The following is a 19,714-nucleotide window of genomic DNA, read 5'->3' on the forward strand; positions in this document are numbered from 1 at the left end:
CTCCTCGCCCCCCTTACCTCAGGTAACGCCGCCATAGTACGCACCCGCCGCCCTGTGAGGCCCCGGAGGGTCCCGCCTCCGCTGGCCCCGCCCCCTCGCGCAGGCGCGCTGCCTCCTTGGAGCCGCGGCCGAGGCGTCCCCGTGCCGGGCGGGAGGTGCTCCACCGGGCGCCGTTGGGCGGGCTGCAGAAGGCCGAGGTGAGCCGGGGCCTGCCCGCTACGGGCTGACCCATCGCGGTGCCCCTGGCCGGCAGGCGGCGGTTATTTACCCCGCTCTCAGCCTATCCCCTCCGCCGGCTCCTCCCTGCGCCGGGGCGGGGAGGGCTCCGCAGGGGTACGGGGCGGGCCGGGCCTGCCCCGCCCTCACGGGGCTGTGGGGACGGAGGGGTCCCGCTGACCTGCCCGAGGGTGCGAGTGGTGCTCGCCTCCGGGGCCGGGCCGGGTGCGAGCCGCCTCAGGCGGAGGGAGGGAGGGTTGCGGCTGTAGGGAGGGCGGCACTGACGGGCCTGGGCCTTGGGGAGTGTGCTCCGTGGTGTGTGTGTCCCTTTCGCCCCTCTCCTGGTGTTGCCCGGTGTTTGGGGGTGCTAGAGGGGTGTGCTCAGCCTCCTCTGTGCCGCCTGTCTTCGTCCGGTTTGCGGTGCGTTGAGACAGGTGGGGATACTGACGTTCAGTTTCGTGTGCTCTCAGTCCCTTAGAGACACAGCCCTCTGAAATTAATGAACCAACATGCTTGGCAGAAGACCTAAGAAAAGCCCTCAGGCAAAGGGCCAGGGAGCTGCAGTTGCAAAGCAGGTAAGGAAGGTAAAGGGCCAGGGAGATGTGGTTGCAAAGCAGGTAGGGAAACCTACTCCCACAGCTCAGGCCTCTTCCTGCTGTTTTCCTGCTGGTATCTTCCTATGTGTTAATAAGATACTGCAGGACCATGGCAAAATTAAATTGCGTGGTGCCTGTTTTCCTGCTTTCTCTTTCAGCACATTCTTCTCAAAGTAAATACCTGATATGCAACAGCGGAGGTCTTGCAGGGAAGCCACAATGTTGCAATGCTGTAATGCTGTAATCTTTGTAGGAGACCTCATGACTCATGCTTACAGTAGTTTACTACCCCGGGTATACTCAGGTTTATTAATAACTTCAATAACTATACCAAGGTTTGTCTTGCATCTCTAAGAAGACAGAAATAAAAAGACTGTAGTATCAGGTAACAAATTCAGGGGCACATATGGGAGAGCATTAAGGTGCTACACCAGAAACAGTTTCCTAGTATATAGTAATTTTTTCTTGGAACAGGTAGACTGATAAGTCTGTGTCACACTAAAAGTGAGTTTAGATATATGTGTGTCTGTTGGGGGGTTTTCACAGTCTTTACCTTTTGCTGTAGTTTCAGAAGCCTTGAGGAGAGAAACACGATTTAGTCATGGTTGGCCAGTGTGGGGAGTCAGGCAACAGTGTCAAAATCAGAAATACAGCCAAGGCAAATTCTGGGTGGAGCAGGTAAAGAATTTGTTAGAACCACAGTGGAACTTTAGAAACTTGAAGATAGGATAAAGGCAGGTAACAAGAGGGAGGAGTCACTGATAAAAAAATATAAGGAAATGCAAAGAGACATAGGAATAGGATGTTAGAATAGAGAAAATAGAGAAGATGTTCTCTTTTGGTGATTTCTTAGGAACCAGCATTCTCATATTGGAAACAGAATCATTTAGTTAGAGATCTGTAACTTTGCTACTGCTGTAGTATGAAAGTTTGTGTTCCTGAGTTGGAGAGGTAATAGATAGTCTATTTGAGCAAGGGAGAAGATAACGGTGAAAATATATTTTCACCTTTCCAAAAAAAAGGAACCACACTCTAAAAAGATTAAGAATAAACAAAGGATCTGATTAACATACCTTACTAATTACTGATTCAATACAGTTGGTTATTCAGCCTGTCTGACAGCGTAGAGGGTTGTTTCTTGACGCAGATACGCTAATAGCTTGCTCACTTGCAAATTAACTCAATTTAAACTGGTTTTGTGCTGTGTGGTGTATCAAATGCAAGTTTTTTAGAACCTCTTTTTCTGCTTCATTAAGCATTTATTTAATACCATTAAATTCATTGGAAATGCTGCTTACTGAACAGATTGAGAGACTTAATGCTTGAATTGCTGGATTCTGTTCTTGACTGAATTCATTACTACACTTGTTTAACTGTCTACACTTGTAGTGAAGAATGGATCAAGTGTGCTCCTGATCCATTTTGCACATTGGTATAAGGTGTGTTCATGTTCCAGAGCACTTTAATCTTTAGATCTCCATTATAAATATTTCCTAACTAAATCGTATCCTGATCTTCTTTCCATTCTATCCAAGACTGCCAATATATTAGTTTTGTTTTACAGAAGGGAGACAAGTAAGGCAGAAGGTGGCTAACTGATCTGCCCAGTGCCTTGCAGGATCAGGGCTAGCAAATAGCTGCTGCTTTGGAATCCTGGTTGTGGTCATTGGAATCCGTGTTTCTCAAGCCATGTTTCACACTCTTCTTTGGGATTATAGAAGGGTTGAAAGAGAGTCATAAAACATTTCAAGGCGGTAGCCACCAACATCTTGATTCCTATAGGGTTAAAAAAGGTTGTTACACAAGGCAGCTTCAGCTTCTGGCAGCGCTGCACATCCTCAGAGGCAGGAGGAGATTGTTAACTCTTGTAATAATGACAACTGAGTTTTAATCCTTTGCCTTAAGAGAGGCTGCACTGCTGCCTTCTTGGTCATGTGAAGATGGATAAGTCACACTGAGGCCTGTGCTTAGAAAAAGTCTGAGGAAAGTTACTCTGACCTCAGAGAATGAACCTAATTCAGTTAATTCATGTTTATAAAAAAGCTTAGCATACTGTGAATAAAAATGTTGTTATTTCTGGGGCAGTTAAGTGTCTTAACCAGCAATGTTAACAATTGCGATAAAAAGGTATTGTAGAAGAATTCCTTTTAGTCTGAGACCTCAGGTTTCTCTGATACCTATGTCCTTTGGCATATTGTACAACAATTGAGTGATAAATGCACTACTTTGACAAATTCTGATTACTGTTATTAATAAGATTGCCTGAGATGCTGTTGCTTAGCTGATGGTATGACAATAAGCAGCATATGATGATATGTTGCTTAGCTGATGATATGTCCAGACAGTTGATTGTTTTCCCCAGTGTACCATAGGCATTGCTGGATTTGTAATCCATAATACATTGTAAGGCTGTGTGTATGCATGCATCTTCCACGTGTTTGTGATTTACAAACTGAGTTAAGAAGTACAGAGCAGTTCTGTGTATGTGAACATAGCTTTTTCCAAGAGACAAGGGGGAAATCTCTGCAGTGTACACGTCAGACTGGTATTGTGTGAATGATGATTGCATACCTTTTGGCTTAGCTGTTAGCAGGAACTGCCCTGAACTTCCCTGATGATATCTGCTTCATGAGGTTCAGTATAACAGACATCATTTTGTTTTGCTTTATTATGTCAGACTGTTAAATAGTCTTGATTTTAAGGAATCATTGATTTTGTGGAGTTTTAGAGGGAGTATTTGTGGCTTATCAAGATTTATGTGCCTTATGTCAGTGATTAACGCCTGGTGTGCATTATTTTGGTAATAGAAATGGTATGAGAGTGGGCCTTAAAAACAAGGAGCAGAATCCAGAATGCATGACAATGTTTCAGTAATCCATGCAGTGTGATGGGTTTGAGTGTCATCTCTATTCTAACTGCAGTATTTTATTTTCCTTTGGCTCCAGCTGGGGCTTTTTGTAGACTTCAGTCCAGAAGAGATGCTGCTGGCTGCAGAGGATGGTGGGGATGATGGGGACCTTGAAGCAGAGCTTGCAGCTATCACAGGAGTGAAAGTGAAAGAAGAGAAGTCAAAGCCAAAAGTGAAAAGTAAGTTGTAGTGTTTGGATTTTATTTATTGACAACCAGAATAAAATTATTAAGCCACTTACTTACAAATCACTGTCTTATCTAAAATGTTATTTCATCACTGATAGAAGCTGAAATTGCAACGACTCTTTTACTTTGAAAGGTTTAAGTTGTAACTCCACAAGATGGGCTCAAGCTTTATTTGTCTGTGCTCTTGTAGCCACAGGATAAGGATGCATGATGGCTAGCCAGTTTAATGACTAAAGACATGCTTGTTTAGCCTATGAAGCCATAAAAAGGTATAGTAGGTGCTAAATGAATTAAATCATCAATAGGGAGTTGTTTCTTATGGAGGGTTAGTTGTTGTTTGGTTGTTATGTTTGGGTTGTTTAAAAACTGAATTTACTGAATGCACTCAAATATTGGTACTTGTTACAGCAATGAATATCCTAAGAGGGAGATCGTGAAACTGATGAAATGACAGGAGGTTAGAGTGTCTCTTGGACTGGATCCTTACTATTCTTAACATTTTAAGCATGCATTAATGTTGTCTGATGGTGTTTGCAAGCAGCTATGCAGTGGTTTACAGGGTTGCTATAAACTGCTGGTAATGAAGGCTGGCATTGAGAGGGGCAGTCCCTAGTGCACATGCTCTGCCTCTAAGCTGCTGCTGTACATATTTACAGAGCTGCAGGCTGAGCTGCTTCAGGAAACTGATCTGTAAAAATACATTTCCCTTGTTGTGCTGGATTATCACCTGAACCAGTTCCTTGATCTGGTTTGCTACCTGCTTATTTGAATGCTGCTGTGGCTGCAAGGGAGGGATGGCAGGAAGTGGTTGAGATGGGACAAGGAGAGTGGGAGCCACCCTTGCTATAGTTCTGCAGTATGTTGCTTGTAATATTTGAAGGGACTTCACATAGAGCTGGAGGGAAATGAAGAATTTTGAACTATTTAGAAAAAGAGACTGTCTACACACTGTAACTGGTGAGAGGCAGAGGAGGGGTTTGTATTTAAAACTAGATTTTAAATCATTTCCACTCTCCAGATGTCAAGATTGTAGTAAAGCCATAAATCTAATAAGCATAACTGTGCTAAGAAACGCGATAGCAGAACTTCTGCCATTGGGCAAAGGTTACTCATTGTTAAAACATGCAGGAAAGTGTTTTGAGGGTGAATCTGTGTCCGTTGAACTGTCAGCTTTTCAAATGCTGACTTCCTTCCTGCCTTGCTTATGTCACCTTATGTTTTTTTTCAGTCTCTCTATTCATATGAGGGAAATGAAACTTCAGACAGTACAAAACTAAGATTTACTCTGCCTTTTAAAGTTATGTGTTCTGTGATTCTATGATTCTGTTCTATGGCTCATAAATCTGTTTATATCAAAATCATTTCCAGCTGTTCTGTTTTCCTGGTAGAATTGTGAGTATGTAGATTAGAAGCTCATGGAGGATGAGCAACTGGATACCTGGCACTGGGGACTCGTCAGACCTGGTACTGTGTAGTGATGAGGGCATGGTGCATGGTAGGGGCCTGGAATGGAGGAGGGTACACTAAGGACAGGGGGGAAACTGATCCTGTCTGGAGAAGGACCAAAAAAGAGGGATCCAGTACAGTACATACAAGTGCTCAGTTTCTGGCTATGACAAGGTGCAGTAATTCACTTCTGGATTTACATTCCAGAGCTCCAAAGGGGCGGAGGTGATCTCTCCCTCTACCTTGAAGAACAGGCAGCAAAAGCTGTACTGTTGCAGCATCTTAAGTACAGAGATCTCTGCTATCTGTGACTGATAAATGCCAGCTGATCAGCCACTTGGATGTCTGAAATCATAGCCTTGGCTTGCTGTGGATTAGAGCTGCTGAGAAGGCTTGACTAGCTTTTCTGCCTTTAGCAGGGCTTCATGTAAGGAGCACTCTGAGCCTTGCAGTACAGCCAGTTGTCTTTGGATATGGCCTACTGTCCTAGTTGCAGAGTTTTGCTAAAGGTTAAATCCATGAGCAACATGTTTGATACAGATACTGAAGCACTGATATGTTGGTTAGGTTATATGAACAAAACCAGCTTTGTACCTAGGTTCATTTTCAGCTGATTCAGCAAACGCAGCAGACAGATGGGATCCATTTTAAGATGCATTTAAATTGACTGTAAAGCTCTGTCCTGAAGATGTATATTTTATGCAACATTTAATGACACTTGTGAGTCACAGTCATGTGTCTGCATCAGGAAGTATCAGAGGCGTTTATGTGGATGGTTGGGGTTTGTATGCAAATAGATTCACCTTGGAGAGTTGGTGAAGGAACCTGATAGTTAAGGAAGATGTGGTTGCCACAGCATGAAGTAGAGAAATCTGCAAGGAGGAGTTAAGTAGAGTTTTCAGTGTGAAGACCAGAGTTAGAAGAGATAGCAATGCAGAAAATGAAGAAGTGTAGCTAGAGAGGCAGAAGAAACAGCACTTTCTCTGATTTGCTTGGCAGTTCTCTCTGCAGTGTTCTGCTGCTGCTTTTAGGCTCAGGACAAGTATGATGCCTTGATGTGGAGTGTTCTATTTTTGTATGCCAAGTGTGACTTTGCAGTGGTGTTTGATGTATAAAACAAATAGTTTTTCAAGGTAGAAAGATTTCCTTGTCTGTCTTTCTGGCTGTCTTCAACATATGGATAATTTGCTTGTCATGTTAACAGCTGTAACAACCAGGAGTTTGGCTTAAGGCTTGTGTTGTTCATATGTCTCCAAAATTGATGTTAATATGCCTCATCATATTCAAAGGATACATACCTAGTTTAACATGAGGTGGAGAGAGAGACATTCTTGTAGACTGTATACTGGGAAAATGGATCAGCAATTGGAGTCTCAAGCATAATGCAAACCCTATACACAACTCCAGTGATTTAGTTAGTTGGTGTTTCATTGGAATTCTTTCAGCTCAGCACCATTTATGGTAAATGCCTTGAACTTTGTTGTGATTTATAGGTGTATGTGCTGCTATAATACATAGAATAACATATTTTGGGCTTTAAAAGAAAATGTGAACAGAAGTTTCACTGGTAGGTGTGCTGGGATGGTTAATGCAAGTTTTTGCATCTCATGCATTTAACTGTTGGGCTAACTCACTTAAAATCCGTACCAGCAGATCTTTGGGAACTAGAATACTTTTAACTCAAATCAGTTCAACATGAGGGAGAGAAAAAAAGGGACAGAACCTGGGAAAAAAGTAGTTTGTTGGCACTTAGGGATGGATGGCTGTGGGCCACTTCTCTTCCATATTGAGTCAGAAGTTAGTTCTGTCAATCAGGGGCTACATCAAGAGTGAATTACATTTGTTTGGGTAAACTGACAGGAGGCAAAGGACACATAATAGACCTAATGGGGATGCTGAATCCAGGCCTTGTTAATATGGACAGTCATGTCATAAATCCCTTTCATAAGTACCTAGCATCAGCTCAAAATAAAATCAGATGTTTATTCCTACTGAGGACGGAGGCTGCCTCAGTAATTCCCTTTCATGCACTGAAAGTTCTGATGAGGTCTATTTATCAACAGTTTATATTCATTTTCTCTTGTGCCACCATTGATTTTTATCTTAACACTGATTTTTATCTTAACTGAGGAATACGGTTTTGGTGTAACACCCAAGAATAGTATTATTCTCCACTTTTTCCTTGAAAAATTGAAAACTTTGTAGTGGCAGAGCTTCTGTTACTAGTTTTGTTTTGTAAATAATATCGTAGAAGTATTTATCTGTATTTTAAATCAGCCAAAGAGCTTGAGGTGAATTCTGTTAAATTTTTCCTGAAGCAGTTGTTTCATCCTGTCCTGCTTGTCTCTCTTGCCCGGTCTTAACTGTCAGTACTGTGCAAGCCTACCACAGTACCTTTCTCTTTTATGGCTGTGCTTTCTGAGCACTGTTGTGTCCCACCATACCAGCTAGTCTATTACAGTGCTTATAGTTATGCCATTCAAGCTCCTAGTATTAGTAAACAGACATCATTTCTCTCTGGCATCTAATTTCTAAGCTAGGTTGTTGGGTGCAGTCATTTTCTTGTTTTACTGACTGCCTTGACTGTCACTCTCGGAAATACTGGTATTGTTTTTTCCTGGTTGTTCACTTCCCAGTCTTTGCCCTTTATCCATGAGTATACTGTTCATTTAACTATGGCAGTATCTGATAACAGGAAGCAAAAGAAGCCACTGCTCTTCTTCAGCTGGTAGCAACTCCTTTAGAATTTACATCCTTTGACTGCAAAATTGTTACTTAGGCTTTATGGCTCCTTGTGGTTTCTTTTTACAGCTCCTCTGCCAATGGATCATATTGAAAAGATGGCTGCAGAATGTATGAAGGACCTGAATGAAGATGAGGAAGACGAAGCAGATGATGAAGACTTAGAGAAAGATACAGACCTGTTGGTAAGCATAACTTTGTTAGCCAGAAGTTTCGGTGCATCTTTATTGTGTTTGGGTTTTGTTTTGATTTCTGATGGAACTACCTTTAGCAAAAAAAGTCTTAACTTTGTGGTGAGAAGCTAAAATACTGCAAAAGTGTTTCCCTGGATCTAGAGCTTTGCAGGATCCAGCCCCCTGTGCACAAGCGTAAGAGTTTCCTAACTAACATTCATATGCAAGGGAAGAGAACTGGGGGGAACAGCAGGAATCCCATTCCAGGTCAGCTGGGGGAATACCACCAGGGACGTTCTCCTTAAAGCGATGTCTGTCACTGTTCAGCTACTGCTTCGAGTAGTGCTTGGCCTGAGAGAGCATCTCCTAAAAAATTCTTTGTCATTTCAATGAGTGATCTAAGTTGGCAGGGCTTAGGGAAGGAGTGGTAAGCAGTCGGTTTTGCTGCCAATGTTAATAGATGCTTTTTGGAAATCTCAAATTTGGGTTTGAATGATCTTTGTAAAAGTAATTCTCTGAGCATCTTCAGTTTCAGATCTCAAACTGCAAATTTGTGTGGTCATCCTGGAGCTTTTAAGTGGTGTCTGGCTTCCTATTGTGAATACAAGTGGGACCAGTTTCATTTAAAAATGAAAATAGAATAAAATAAAAGATTGGAATAGAAGACTTTTAGATTCTCTGTTTGGGTTCAAAGTCCATCCAAAGATTTTGGGGCTTGAGACTTGATGTTATTTTGCCTTTTGAGGAAATAGAGAAGTATGAGGAAAAGCCTTTGGTTGGCTTTTACTTTAGGCAGAATTGCAGGAAGTTCTGGAAGGTGGGACGGAATGCTGTGAGGATGAAACAACAGCAATGGAGCCATCCACTGCTGAACCAGAAAATGAGGAACCAGAACTGCAGCCACAGGTAGGAAAGAGCTTCATGTTCCTGACAGTTTTGCTGAATCACTGCTGTCATACAGCTTATACAAGGGTCATAAACAAGGGTCTGGAGAGGTCTTCTTGCCCTCTAAGGAAGGAGAAGCTATGCTATTGGTGTCTTCTCTGTGGAAACCAGTGGTGTGTTGGTACAGGTGATTTCTTTTTGCTTTGTTCAGAGGATATTTTTTAATGTTAGCATACAATTGAGGAGGTAAACAGTTGGAATCAAGCATGTCTTGTCCCTCATGCATCTAAGCATACAGACTGCAGGTCAGGCTTCCAGAGTTCCTGTATTCCCCGTTACTGAGCAGCATGCCAAAATTGTGAGACTTGTTAGCACTCAGCATCCTTGGCATCTCTGTGGAATTTTTCTCAGTAGGATTAGCTTTCTCAGCTTCGTTGTCAATCCTCATGCAATCAAATCATTTATTCAGTTACTGCCATGTTTCTGTTTATGCTACAGATTCCGGTGCTGTTGTGCATTAGGCCTATTAATAAATGGGTCTGAGAGAGTTTCTATAGAGATAGTGGCAATAATTACATCAGTAGCCATCTGAAACGCCCCTGTAGGTGTGGAGTCTTTGTAAGTAGCTGCTCATAACTTTGCTTAGACTGCTTTTGTCACTGAACTAATTCCAGGCTGTAGGAGGAGGGGAAAGAGCCCTTTTGGTAGTAAAACCAGGTTGAAGAAGCCCAGAAGGGAGTAAACTAGCGTGTTTTAAAAATAAGAAGAGAAAAAGTCAAGATTTGTGCCAGAATAGTTCTTCACACCCTCTGTTGTGTGGTGTTTGAGAGACTTCACTGTTCCCCTCACCTACTCCCTAACCACATGGCTCCAATTACCCTGTGACTGTGAGTTTTCTACATGTCTCCACCCATTCTTCTCTATTAGGCCTTTGAGAGAAAGCCCAGAGGTGGATCCAGGGACTGTTAGGGTAGTACAAGTGCTCCTCTGTTTGAGAGACTGTTCCAGCCTTGTGCTCTTGGTTAACGGGAGGGTGTGTGGAAGAGGAGTATTTGTTTTTGCAGTGCTGTGGGAAAACTCATATAGTTGGATGAAATAAGTTTTCTTGATTTGTTTTATTATCTTTTCTGAGACCACCTCACTTCCTGCTGTTACCAGTGAGCTGCAACAGACAATAGAGAAGAGGCTTGCTAACTATAGGACAGCAATTGCTAACGCAAAGGAGTCGGGTGAGTCGGCCAAAATACGCCGATACGAAAGAGGCCTTAAGGTGAGTTGGGTTCATCTGGTATGTGAATGAGGTGGGGACAAAGTCTGTTCTCTAAACTGTAGTTAGAGTCTTTCCAGATGTGTGGGTTTGTTGAAGTGGGAGAGAAATTCTAATACGCTGCCTTGAGTTACTTTAAAAGCATTTCTTGTTGCTACCAATTTGATGTAACAACTATACAGATAAAGTGTAACTTCAAATGCCTTTTATACCTCAGCTTTGTTTCTGTTGAATGGGTAATATGGGTAGCTGGAGGCAAGGTTTGTGGCAAATGCTGATATTAAACACACCCATCTAGATCTGAATTTGACTTGTGATAGCTGTTCCATGTTATTTAAAGCAAAGTTTAGGAGCATTCCTAACACAAACACCTTAATACTAACCTTCCACTCACTTCTGTGAGACAAAGGAAGGTGAAACCTTTTCCATGAGTGCATTGGCTGTGCTTGAAAATGAATAGAACAGAATTTTTTCATTAAGGCAATTAAAAATTGCAGCAAGGAGTGTTCTCTTCAGTATTGAATCTTCTCAGCCAGGTGGCGTGCTTGTAGTTCGTTGGTAGTGCTTGGTAATTGCTGCTGTGCAGAATGCCTGTATTTCCCTATTTGCTTTTATCTGGTCCTCTGCATCAGCTCACACAGCAGCCAGCTCGGTCTTGTTGAGCAAAGCTTTATAGCTCAGCACTGTCCACTGAGGGAAGAATGTAATGTCTCACTAGCTACAGGAGAGCAGCTGAAGTCAAACCCAGGGGAGGAAACGCACAAGAAAGAAGATGTCTGTATGTGTCCTCTGCCTGCTACCTCTGAAAGGAACGTACATTAAACTAACCTGACCTTTCAGAGAGTGAGATGGGCAGAGCAGCTTATTTCATCCAGTACCAAAGCTTAGTGCGCTGTTTGCCACTTCCTTTATTTTTCAAGGCAGGGAGTTGCGCTGTCTCTAGGCAGTGTAACTAAGGATAATAGAGCAGATCGCATTTCACAGCTCACAGTTCCTTAATTAGCAAAATGACATGCCAACAAAAGGTGTCCTTAGTTCTTGGAACTGTGAAGTTTAATCTCAGTGTTTAATTCCATTTCCCGTCAGTCTGTCATCCCACATGTGGAGGAGAGAGGTCTGTGTGTGGGTTGCTGTACTGGTCTGAACCCCCATCTTGCATGCTGTCGGTCCCTGTATCTCTTGTTGCTTAATAGGTCAAACAATGTCATGGCTAGCCAAAAATAGCAACAATTCTGGCACTGATGAGATTATTTTGTTGTCTTTCTGTGCTTCTATTTTGGTTTCTGTGGAAGATGAAAGAAGTAGAATTTTTGTTTTGGCTTAAAGTACATGGTGGTCTTTGAACGTTACATTTCAAACAAAACACTACAACATACTGAGGAAGGTAATATTTGTGCTGGAGGAAGGGGTTTGAAAATATGAGCAGCAGTTAACCCATGTTACATATGATGAGAGCTGCTTGCCATAGACCACCAGTTGAAGCTCCATTTCCTTTGTTAGTAATTAATGGCGTCTCTCATTGCATTAAGCAGGTACGCACGCTCCTTCCTTCCCTAAATCCACATAGGCAGTGGCATTTCACAGTACTGTGTTTTATTCTGAAGGCACAAAATCCATCTGCAGTTAGTATAAATGGCTTCCTTGGTGACTTTCTGTGGCAGAGCTGAGTGGGCCACATCAGTTATTCAGCAATTCTGGGTATTGAGGTACTTGCAATTATGTAGTTTGGGTAGCAAGTCCTTTGCATTGTGTTGCTCTGATAATTGGACACCTTTCACTAGCACTGAAGTTGGCCTTACAGGGAAATAGAGAGCTAAAGGGCAGCAGCCTGTAGTGATGTGTGTAACAGATCTCATCAGGTGTAAGGGAATGAATTTGTGTTTTAATGATTTTATGCTAGTAGCATGTTTGATGAAAATTCCTATTGACTTTGCTGTTCCATCTCTGCCAGACACTAGAAACCATGCTGGCTGCAGTGAAGAAAGGCAAAAAAATCAATGAGGAAGAAATGCCACCTCCTGTTGCAACAGGAAAGAGTTCTTCTCACTTATCCCAAGGTACAGGAGTGGAGCTGGAGAATACAGGAGATTCAGTTGGTGACCTACTGGAGAATAAAGCTGAGTCTGCTGCAGATGATGAGCAGAAGACCCCTCATGAAGCAGTGCAACATGTGGAATCAGAGTCTCTACAGGGTCATGATGCTTCTAGTCCTACTGCGGAAACAGGTACCCTGATCTGAGGGGATAAGCAATTGCAACACTATTTAATGCTACATCTTTCTTGATATAACAAAGCACTATGTTGGAACTTCCCTGCTGAATGTTTCAGATAGAGTTGTCAGTGGGATGCTGAATTTCTGGCATTGGCATCAGTTATTATGGGAGAGCTCTTACATGCACTGTATCAGTATCTTTCACTTAACTGTTCCTTTTCCAGTATCTTTCACCAAACTGTTCCTTCAGTATTGTCACATGTGGAATTCCAAGCTTTAAGGGGTTTTGAGATACTGACTAAAAGACCACTTTTCAATTGGGAAAAGTGGGATTATGATGTCTGGTATAGCTTCTGGAGGCTGGTGGAAAAAGAACTTACGTAAGATGGCTGTGTGGTTCAAAGCAAAAGAGGGCAAATGCAGGTATTGAATAGATGGTCATAGCAATGGAGGCACATCTTGCATGCTCTGTTTCATTCTCACAGATCTCCAGAAGAGCAGCACACGAGCAATACTACTTATGAGGCAGAAGGAGTATAAATTAGCAGCTCTGAAAGCCAAGCAGCAAGGGGACCTGGAGAAAGCAAAGGAATACATGAAGGCAGGCAAGGTGTGCACACAAGAAGTCATGAATTATAAACATACCCTGTGCTTTACCAACATGCATTGAGTGTCAAATATTTATTGTGGCAGCTAGCAAGACTTGGACATACTAGAATAAATCCTCTGTTTTGTTTTTTCTGTGTTAGAAATTTAATGTGGTCTTGGAAGCTTTGGACAGTGGGCAGCCAATAGACCTGGAGAATATGCCTCCATCTCCTCAGGGTAAGGCCTGTCTGACAGAAACCCTTTTAGAAGCCTCTCTGTTTTGTAATGGAATGATTCTGCATTTGATTACAAAACCGTAAGAAGAACTGAAGATCACTTAGGTCTGAGACTTATTGCATATTCAAATTCTAATCAAAACCAAAGGAGAAAACTGAGTTGTTATATTGAAGTTACTCTCTGTGAATTACAAGTTCAAGTAGGCAGTGATGTCTAATATTCCTGGGTTTATAGCTTTATATAATAAATCATATTTAAAAATGGAATGGAAAGAAGAGTAATGGCACATCCTTAAAGTTTACTGTGATATTTGATGGTGTTACGGGTTGTCAACTGAAGTTCATAATGTTCAGGTTAAGAGATTAACAAATAGGTTGCAATGCAGTGAAGTTTAGTTTTAAAGTAAGTTACTGGTTTTAAAGATACTTCTATCTTTTTAAAAGAGGGCTTTTTAAACTAGGTCTGGTACTGCTGCCAACATTTAATTGAACTTAATGTTTTAAACCATTTACTTTAGTAAATTAATTTATTCTAAGAAATTAAATGATAGATTATTCCATTAAATCACTCAATTTATGATTCCTTAGGTTAGAAACTGATCACTAACTGGCATTAGAGAGAAAGTTCACTCATGACACAAGTGCAAGATTTTTGCAGTGGATAGTTCTATAGTTTTCTGAAGTAACCACTGCTACACAGTGCCAGAATCTTGGGTGTCTGAATGGAGGGTGTTACTTGCTTTCCTTTTTCAGCACATCTTTTGTTACTAGAATATTTTAGTCAGTTAGCAATCTTGTTCACTCCTTCCATCTGCCACCATACCAAATTGTATTCTGGGGAGAGAATTCTTAGAATACTTGAACTGGTTGTACTTTTTTTTTCCCTTTTCCCGCAAGCAGCACTAACCTAAATTAAATCAGTATTTGAGATTTCCTGTTATGAAGCATTTTCTCTGAATGATGGGAACATTACACTCACCTAGCCATGCAGATACTGTTTTGAAGCCAGAAAGCTTTCAGGAAGATGATGTGATTGAATTGATGGTTTTCAGAGTAACATGGGTTGACTTGGTGTTTATGGAACAAGTGAAATTTCCTGCTTTCCTTGCGTTGCAGATCTTGAGAGCCTAGGAAACGGACAAGGTGCATCCAAGCAAAAGGTACCTGCTCCAGTGGGAAGTTCCCAGGATCTTAAACTACCTGAACCTCACACCCGAGAAGCTTCAGGTAGGACTTGTGGGTTTCTCTTGCAAGCCATAGAAATAGCACAGGTGAAAGGCACTTTAAAGCCTGCCGTATCCCACTGAACTGCATTGTGATTGAGTAAACCTAGGTCCTGAGTATTGTTTGCTGCTGATCCCATCTATACTTTTGTATTCATAGTAAGACTTTGTAATGATGTTTTTGCCTCTGCAGAAGGTAAGGAAGGGGAGGAAAAAAGTGGCTCATGTTTTGAAATCCAAATCACATACCATTTCTTTGTCTGTCTTATTTCAAGCTTCCCTGCAGCAGCCAAAAACAGTGCTGGAAGCATTGCAGCAAAGGCTTGAGAAATACAAGTCAGCAGCAGCACAGGCTAAAGCAAGTGGGGATGACCGGAAAGGCAGGATGCACGAGAGAATAGCCAAGGTAAATGAAAGTGTGGCAGGCTGCTTGCATCCAGCAAAGCCATTTGAGTTAGTTCTCTTGCTGAAGACTGTTTCAGGGCTGAAATAATTTGTGTATTGTTCTTCTGTTTGTGAGGAGCTCCAGTAGGAGAGCTGTAAAGCATTCAGAGGGAAGAAGAAACAGAGACAATGCACATATTATAGTAAAATACTGTGTGTTCTGCAATATTTGTGGTGGCTAAGTGCATATAGTCAGCTCTATGTCTTACTGAGTGCCTTTGATTGCAGCAATACCAGGACGCCATAAGAGCCCATAAAGCAGGGAGAAAAGTGAATTTTTCTGAGCTACCTGTTCCTCCTGGTAAGTGTGAATAGAAAACGTCCTAATACCATCTTCTGTATATTTACTGGGCTCTGAAGGAGCTGTGCATATACTGCCTCCTCATCCTGTGGAACAGCTTCTCCTGTTCCTCAGTGAGTAGGCTGGCCTTGCTGTTTGATGGTATTGTGAGAGTGAGTATAAATATCCACCCAAATGTTAACACTGGTGAATAGTCCTGATTGTCAACTGTAAGTTTGAGTTCTGCCAGTATTGGAACTTAAAACTGGCGCTGTTTGAGAAGTTTAACAGTTTAACCATGGGCAGGTGCTGAAAATGTTGCCTGTTTGTCCTATGTGTTTGCCCTGTTTTGTCTTTCCTCCTAGAGGAAAGATTGAATTTGGGTTGTATTGGCTTTTTCATGTACAAGAAGGAGATTTTTGACCCCATTCTATTGATTCCCGCCAGGAGCCTCAGAACTTTCTATCTAACTAATCATTTTACACCTGACAAGTCAGACCTGTAATTCAGCTCTCATGGCCAGTAAAAGTAGTATGCAGAGATGAAGCAAGTCATGCCTGTGGTCACACTGAGACACTGGCATAGGCAGAAACTGAAGCTGCTTCTTGAGACTGTGTGTCCTTTTTAACTTCTTCAGAACACATATAGTGCTGTGTCTGTAAAAGGTTGCGCAAGGTCATCTATGAATGTTCCACCTCCGGTTTGCATGATACTGTTTCTCCCCTAGGAAGCATCATTCCTTTTATCTTGTGCCTGATGTGCTCTCCTGAAAAGATACTTAGCACTGCAAAGAGGTGCCTGGGCTTTTTACTTTAGGAAAAGGACATGGACCTTGTGGCTTTTTTGTCTTTGTCAAATGTGGCAGTAGCAAGCACTGTAGTAGTAGTATAGTAGGCAGTGTCAGCTCTGTCAGGTTATGTACTGCTGTGAAGGTTCCCTGCTTTGAAGCAGTTCCTGGAAAGCTGAAAGGTTGGACAGCTGATCCTTGAGTTCCCTTCCAACCTGGTAGTCTGTGATTCTGTGAAAAGCAGTTTAGCATCCCTTGTTCTAGGAAGTGATCAGTTTCTTGGTAAATCCCAGTTTCTGTAAGGGTGAGGTACTCCATATTTACACTTCTGAAAATACGGATAACTCCTCCATTTCCTTACATATTAGCTAAGTGTTTTTCAGCCATTGTTTAGAGGCCATATGATTTTGGTTGAAGACAACCATCAAGCAGTCACTGGGACCAGCAGTGAGATTATAATAGACAGGCAGTGCATTTCATTGCATCTGAATGATGATAAGAACCAGCCTTGATCTCCTTGGAGACAAACACTGCTGAATAATGGATCAAATTGGGAGCAGCAGCACAGGGTTCTGCCTATCTGTGTACCTCTAAACGTGTTCTGTCCCTGTAGGAGCTATCTCTAGGTTTAGAAGCAGTTTAGTTTCTATTTCTTGGCACCTCTAATGAGACCAGCAACAAGAATACTTGGAACATATTAATAAGATAAATCTTATTAACAGACATTTCATAGTAGTTGCTCTGGGTCTCTTGTTCAAAACTGACTCTGAAGTGGGAGCGTGGAAGTGAGTTTATTTTCCATCATCCAGCCTTCCTCCCATCCTTAAAAGGATAATAAAAGTGAAAAAGATTGCTCTTCATATACTTCACATTTAATTACTGTGATTCTGCCTTACTTTGCAACCTCTGTATTGCTGTGGATTTTCAACAGAGGCTTTTAGCTTGTTACCCAGATGTTAGCAATGTGTTGTTTTATTACTGTATGGGATAGCACTGGTTTTCTGCTGGACTGTGTACCTTTAAGGTGAGGCAGCAGTGAGAGGGGGAAAGAGCCAGCAACAACTTGTACAATCCACTGTCCTTTGTGCAAAGGAGACTGAATTCTTTGCTGGGTCTGGGAGCATCTCTGTTACCTACGTCTTGAGATTGCAGGGTTCTGTGGCTGGCTACCAGTTGCTCAACTCAGAATACTATGCTCTGTTACTGCATTATCTTAAAGTCTGGATATCTGTGAGAGATCTGATCTTAAGTCCACCACTCAGACTTTATCTAGCAAGGCTTTGTGGCCTTAGGCTCAGTGTGGTTATGCTTAATTATGAAATAAATGAGGTAATAAGATACTTGGATAGAAATAGCTTTATGAAAAGAAGAAATATGAAAGACAGATCTTAGGTCTTATGCACCTCTTCTGTATTCCTTTCCTCCACAGGATTTCCCCCTCTTCCTGGTGTTGCAGGAGCGGATGGTGACAGCTCAATAGCTGCTGTTCTGGAAAGTGCTGGCAAGCTGGCAAACATGGAGGAGAATGAAGATGATGAGGAGGTTTGTATTTCTTAGTAGGATGTGTAAAAGTTAAAATGCTGTCTCTTTGATATACAGAGATGAGGCCACTGGATTTCCAGTCAAGGAAGATGAAATATGTTTCCCCGAAGTCTGAAGAGTATAGGATCTCAGTAGTAATTTTAGTTTGCATTATAGTGCAAGAGAGAGATAAGATGTTATTAGAGTCAGTACCTACAGAGAGTCCAGAGTTTGGCTTTTTCATAACTATCTTGCATGTGGGTTTTATTTTCAAAGCAAACACTTCAGATCCTAGTCACCCCTTTACATTGTTCTAAAGTACTTCAATCTGTATTTTCATCCTGCATCCCAATAGCTCCTCTGTTTGTGCTTTCCCAGGATTTTCAACCCTTTTTGTCAGGCAGCACCAGCCTTTAGACTTCGGTTTGATTTCTTTCTCTCTCTGGATTTGGTTTCTGATTGTGCTTTCAACTGGAGTAGCTTTTAATGGAGAGAATTCCTAGATGATGTTTTTTCTGTTTGCATCTGCTTGTTTTTAAATCAGTGCCTTGTTGAACATTCCTTTTGTCCCTTTTATAGTGGAGGTTTGACACTTGCACAGGTTAACTACCTACTGGCATGACATGACTCATAAACCTCCAGAAGTTAAAATTTGCTGTCTGGAATGTTATGCTCCCCTCAAAAGTGATACCAGAAGGCTGATAAATGAGAACCGTGGTTGTTGACGCTGTCCTCAGCTCTGGAATAGATTTTTATTTATATAATATGAAATTCTTTTTGTTATGTTAGGCTGAACCTCTGGTACAGGCCCCTGTTGCCAAGAAGCCTGCTCAGCTGCCTGCAAAGCCGACTCAAGTTGTTAAGCCAATTACAGTGCCATCTGCTGTAGCTGGGGAGGAGAGCTCTCCTGAGCATGTGAAACGAGCTTCATCACCTTCCACCCTGCATAAGGCAGAGTCAATGGATCACCTCCCTCCAGCTGGTAAGATGAAGGGACTGTCATTGCTAGTGATCCGTGTGCAAGCTGTTTGCACTAGTTTAGTTTAATACCTTGGTAAAGACTCCATTATCTTTTAGATATGAGCTTGTGAATACGTGCCATAGATGTCCTGTGGCAGGGGCCTCAGTATATGTGTCTGCTGGAGGGCAGATGTAGACCAGCCATGCAGCTTTATTTCACAGAGGCAGCAATGTGTAATTCTAAAGGTGATTGGGGTTTTAATTGAATTTGATGTAACAAATGTATCCATTCATAATGTTTAACTCAGCTTACAGTTGAACTCTGTGTGTACTCTCATTAAAGTGGACAGCTTGCCGGTGTGAATTATTCATTGACCTAATGCAGCTTTTACATCAAACAATGGTTTTTGCCTAGTGCTTTATCCGAGGATCTCAAACTGATACATAGGCAGTAGTTCATCAGTTTCTCGGTCTGCTGTTGCTAAGGTCACTGAACAGTCTGTACAAGATTAATTGTACAGATAGTCAGGGGCAGCCACCTCCTCATGGTGTGATTTGGGCACACACCAGCAGTGTTCAGGCTCTCACTGATTCTGTTGTTTGCCTTGATTGTAATAGAATCATAGAATAGTTAGGGTTGGAAAGGACCTTAAGATCATCCAGTTCCAAGCCCCTGCCATGGGCAGGGACACCTCACACTAAACCATGCCACCCAAGGCTCTGTCCAGCCTGGCCCTGAACACCGCCAGGGATGGAGCATTCATAATCCCATCCTCCTTCCATTCTGCCCTGGGTAGTTCCCTCAGGACAAAGCAGAACTGCTTAGTTACCTGATGCAGGGTCTTTTACAGACTGAAAAGCATTTTACAGTGCCACCATGATTAGCTTAAGTCTTCTGTCTAGGAAAATTCCATGACTTGTTTTATAAATACCACTAAAACTTAGTAGCTGTCCATTTTGACTTTGAAAATCTATGAATCCTCAGGATTTGGGGGTTTTGCAGTTTTAGCTGACATATTAATCTTTCGAGTGAATTGCCCTC

General features: G+C 42.1%; 1 protein-coding gene across 1 annotated transcript in view; it reads left to right on the top strand.

Moving 5' to 3' along the window:
• Positions 1–56: 56 nt before the first annotated feature.
• Positions 57–19,714, top strand: part of CC2D1B (coiled-coil and C2 domain containing 1B) — a 33,357-nt gene continuing 13,699 nt past the window's right edge. Inside the window, exons 1-14 of the mRNA XM_061344837.1 lie at positions 57–197; positions 687–791; positions 3,758–3,899; positions 8,166–8,281; positions 9,062–9,175; positions 10,287–10,424; positions 12,373–12,646; positions 13,119–13,243; positions 13,383–13,458; positions 14,574–14,684; positions 14,956–15,086; positions 15,353–15,425; positions 17,621–17,733; positions 18,502–18,694. Coding sequence (XP_061200821.1) covers positions 726–791; positions 3,758–3,899; positions 8,166–8,281; positions 9,062–9,175; positions 10,287–10,424; positions 12,373–12,646; positions 13,119–13,243; positions 13,383–13,458; positions 14,574–14,684; positions 14,956–15,086; positions 15,353–15,425; positions 17,621–17,733; positions 18,502–18,694 — 1,672 coding nt within the window. The 5' untranslated portion in view covers positions 57–197; positions 687–725. The remainder of the gene's footprint in view (positions 198–686; positions 792–3,757; positions 3,900–8,165; positions 8,282–9,061; positions 9,176–10,286; positions 10,425–12,372; positions 12,647–13,118; positions 13,244–13,382; positions 13,459–14,573; positions 14,685–14,955; positions 15,087–15,352; positions 15,426–17,620; positions 17,734–18,501; positions 18,695–19,714) is intronic.

The sequence above is a fragment of the Neopsephotus bourkii genome, unplaced genomic scaffold (assembly GCF_033783945.1).
Source record: "Neopsephotus bourkii isolate Nb327-2 ecotype Australia unplaced genomic scaffold, CSIRO-AGI_Nbou_v1 NB_234, whole genome shotgun sequence".
In the NCBI taxonomy this organism is placed as follows: domain Eukaryota; kingdom Metazoa; phylum Chordata; class Aves; order Psittaciformes; family Psittacidae; genus Neopsephotus; species Neopsephotus bourkii.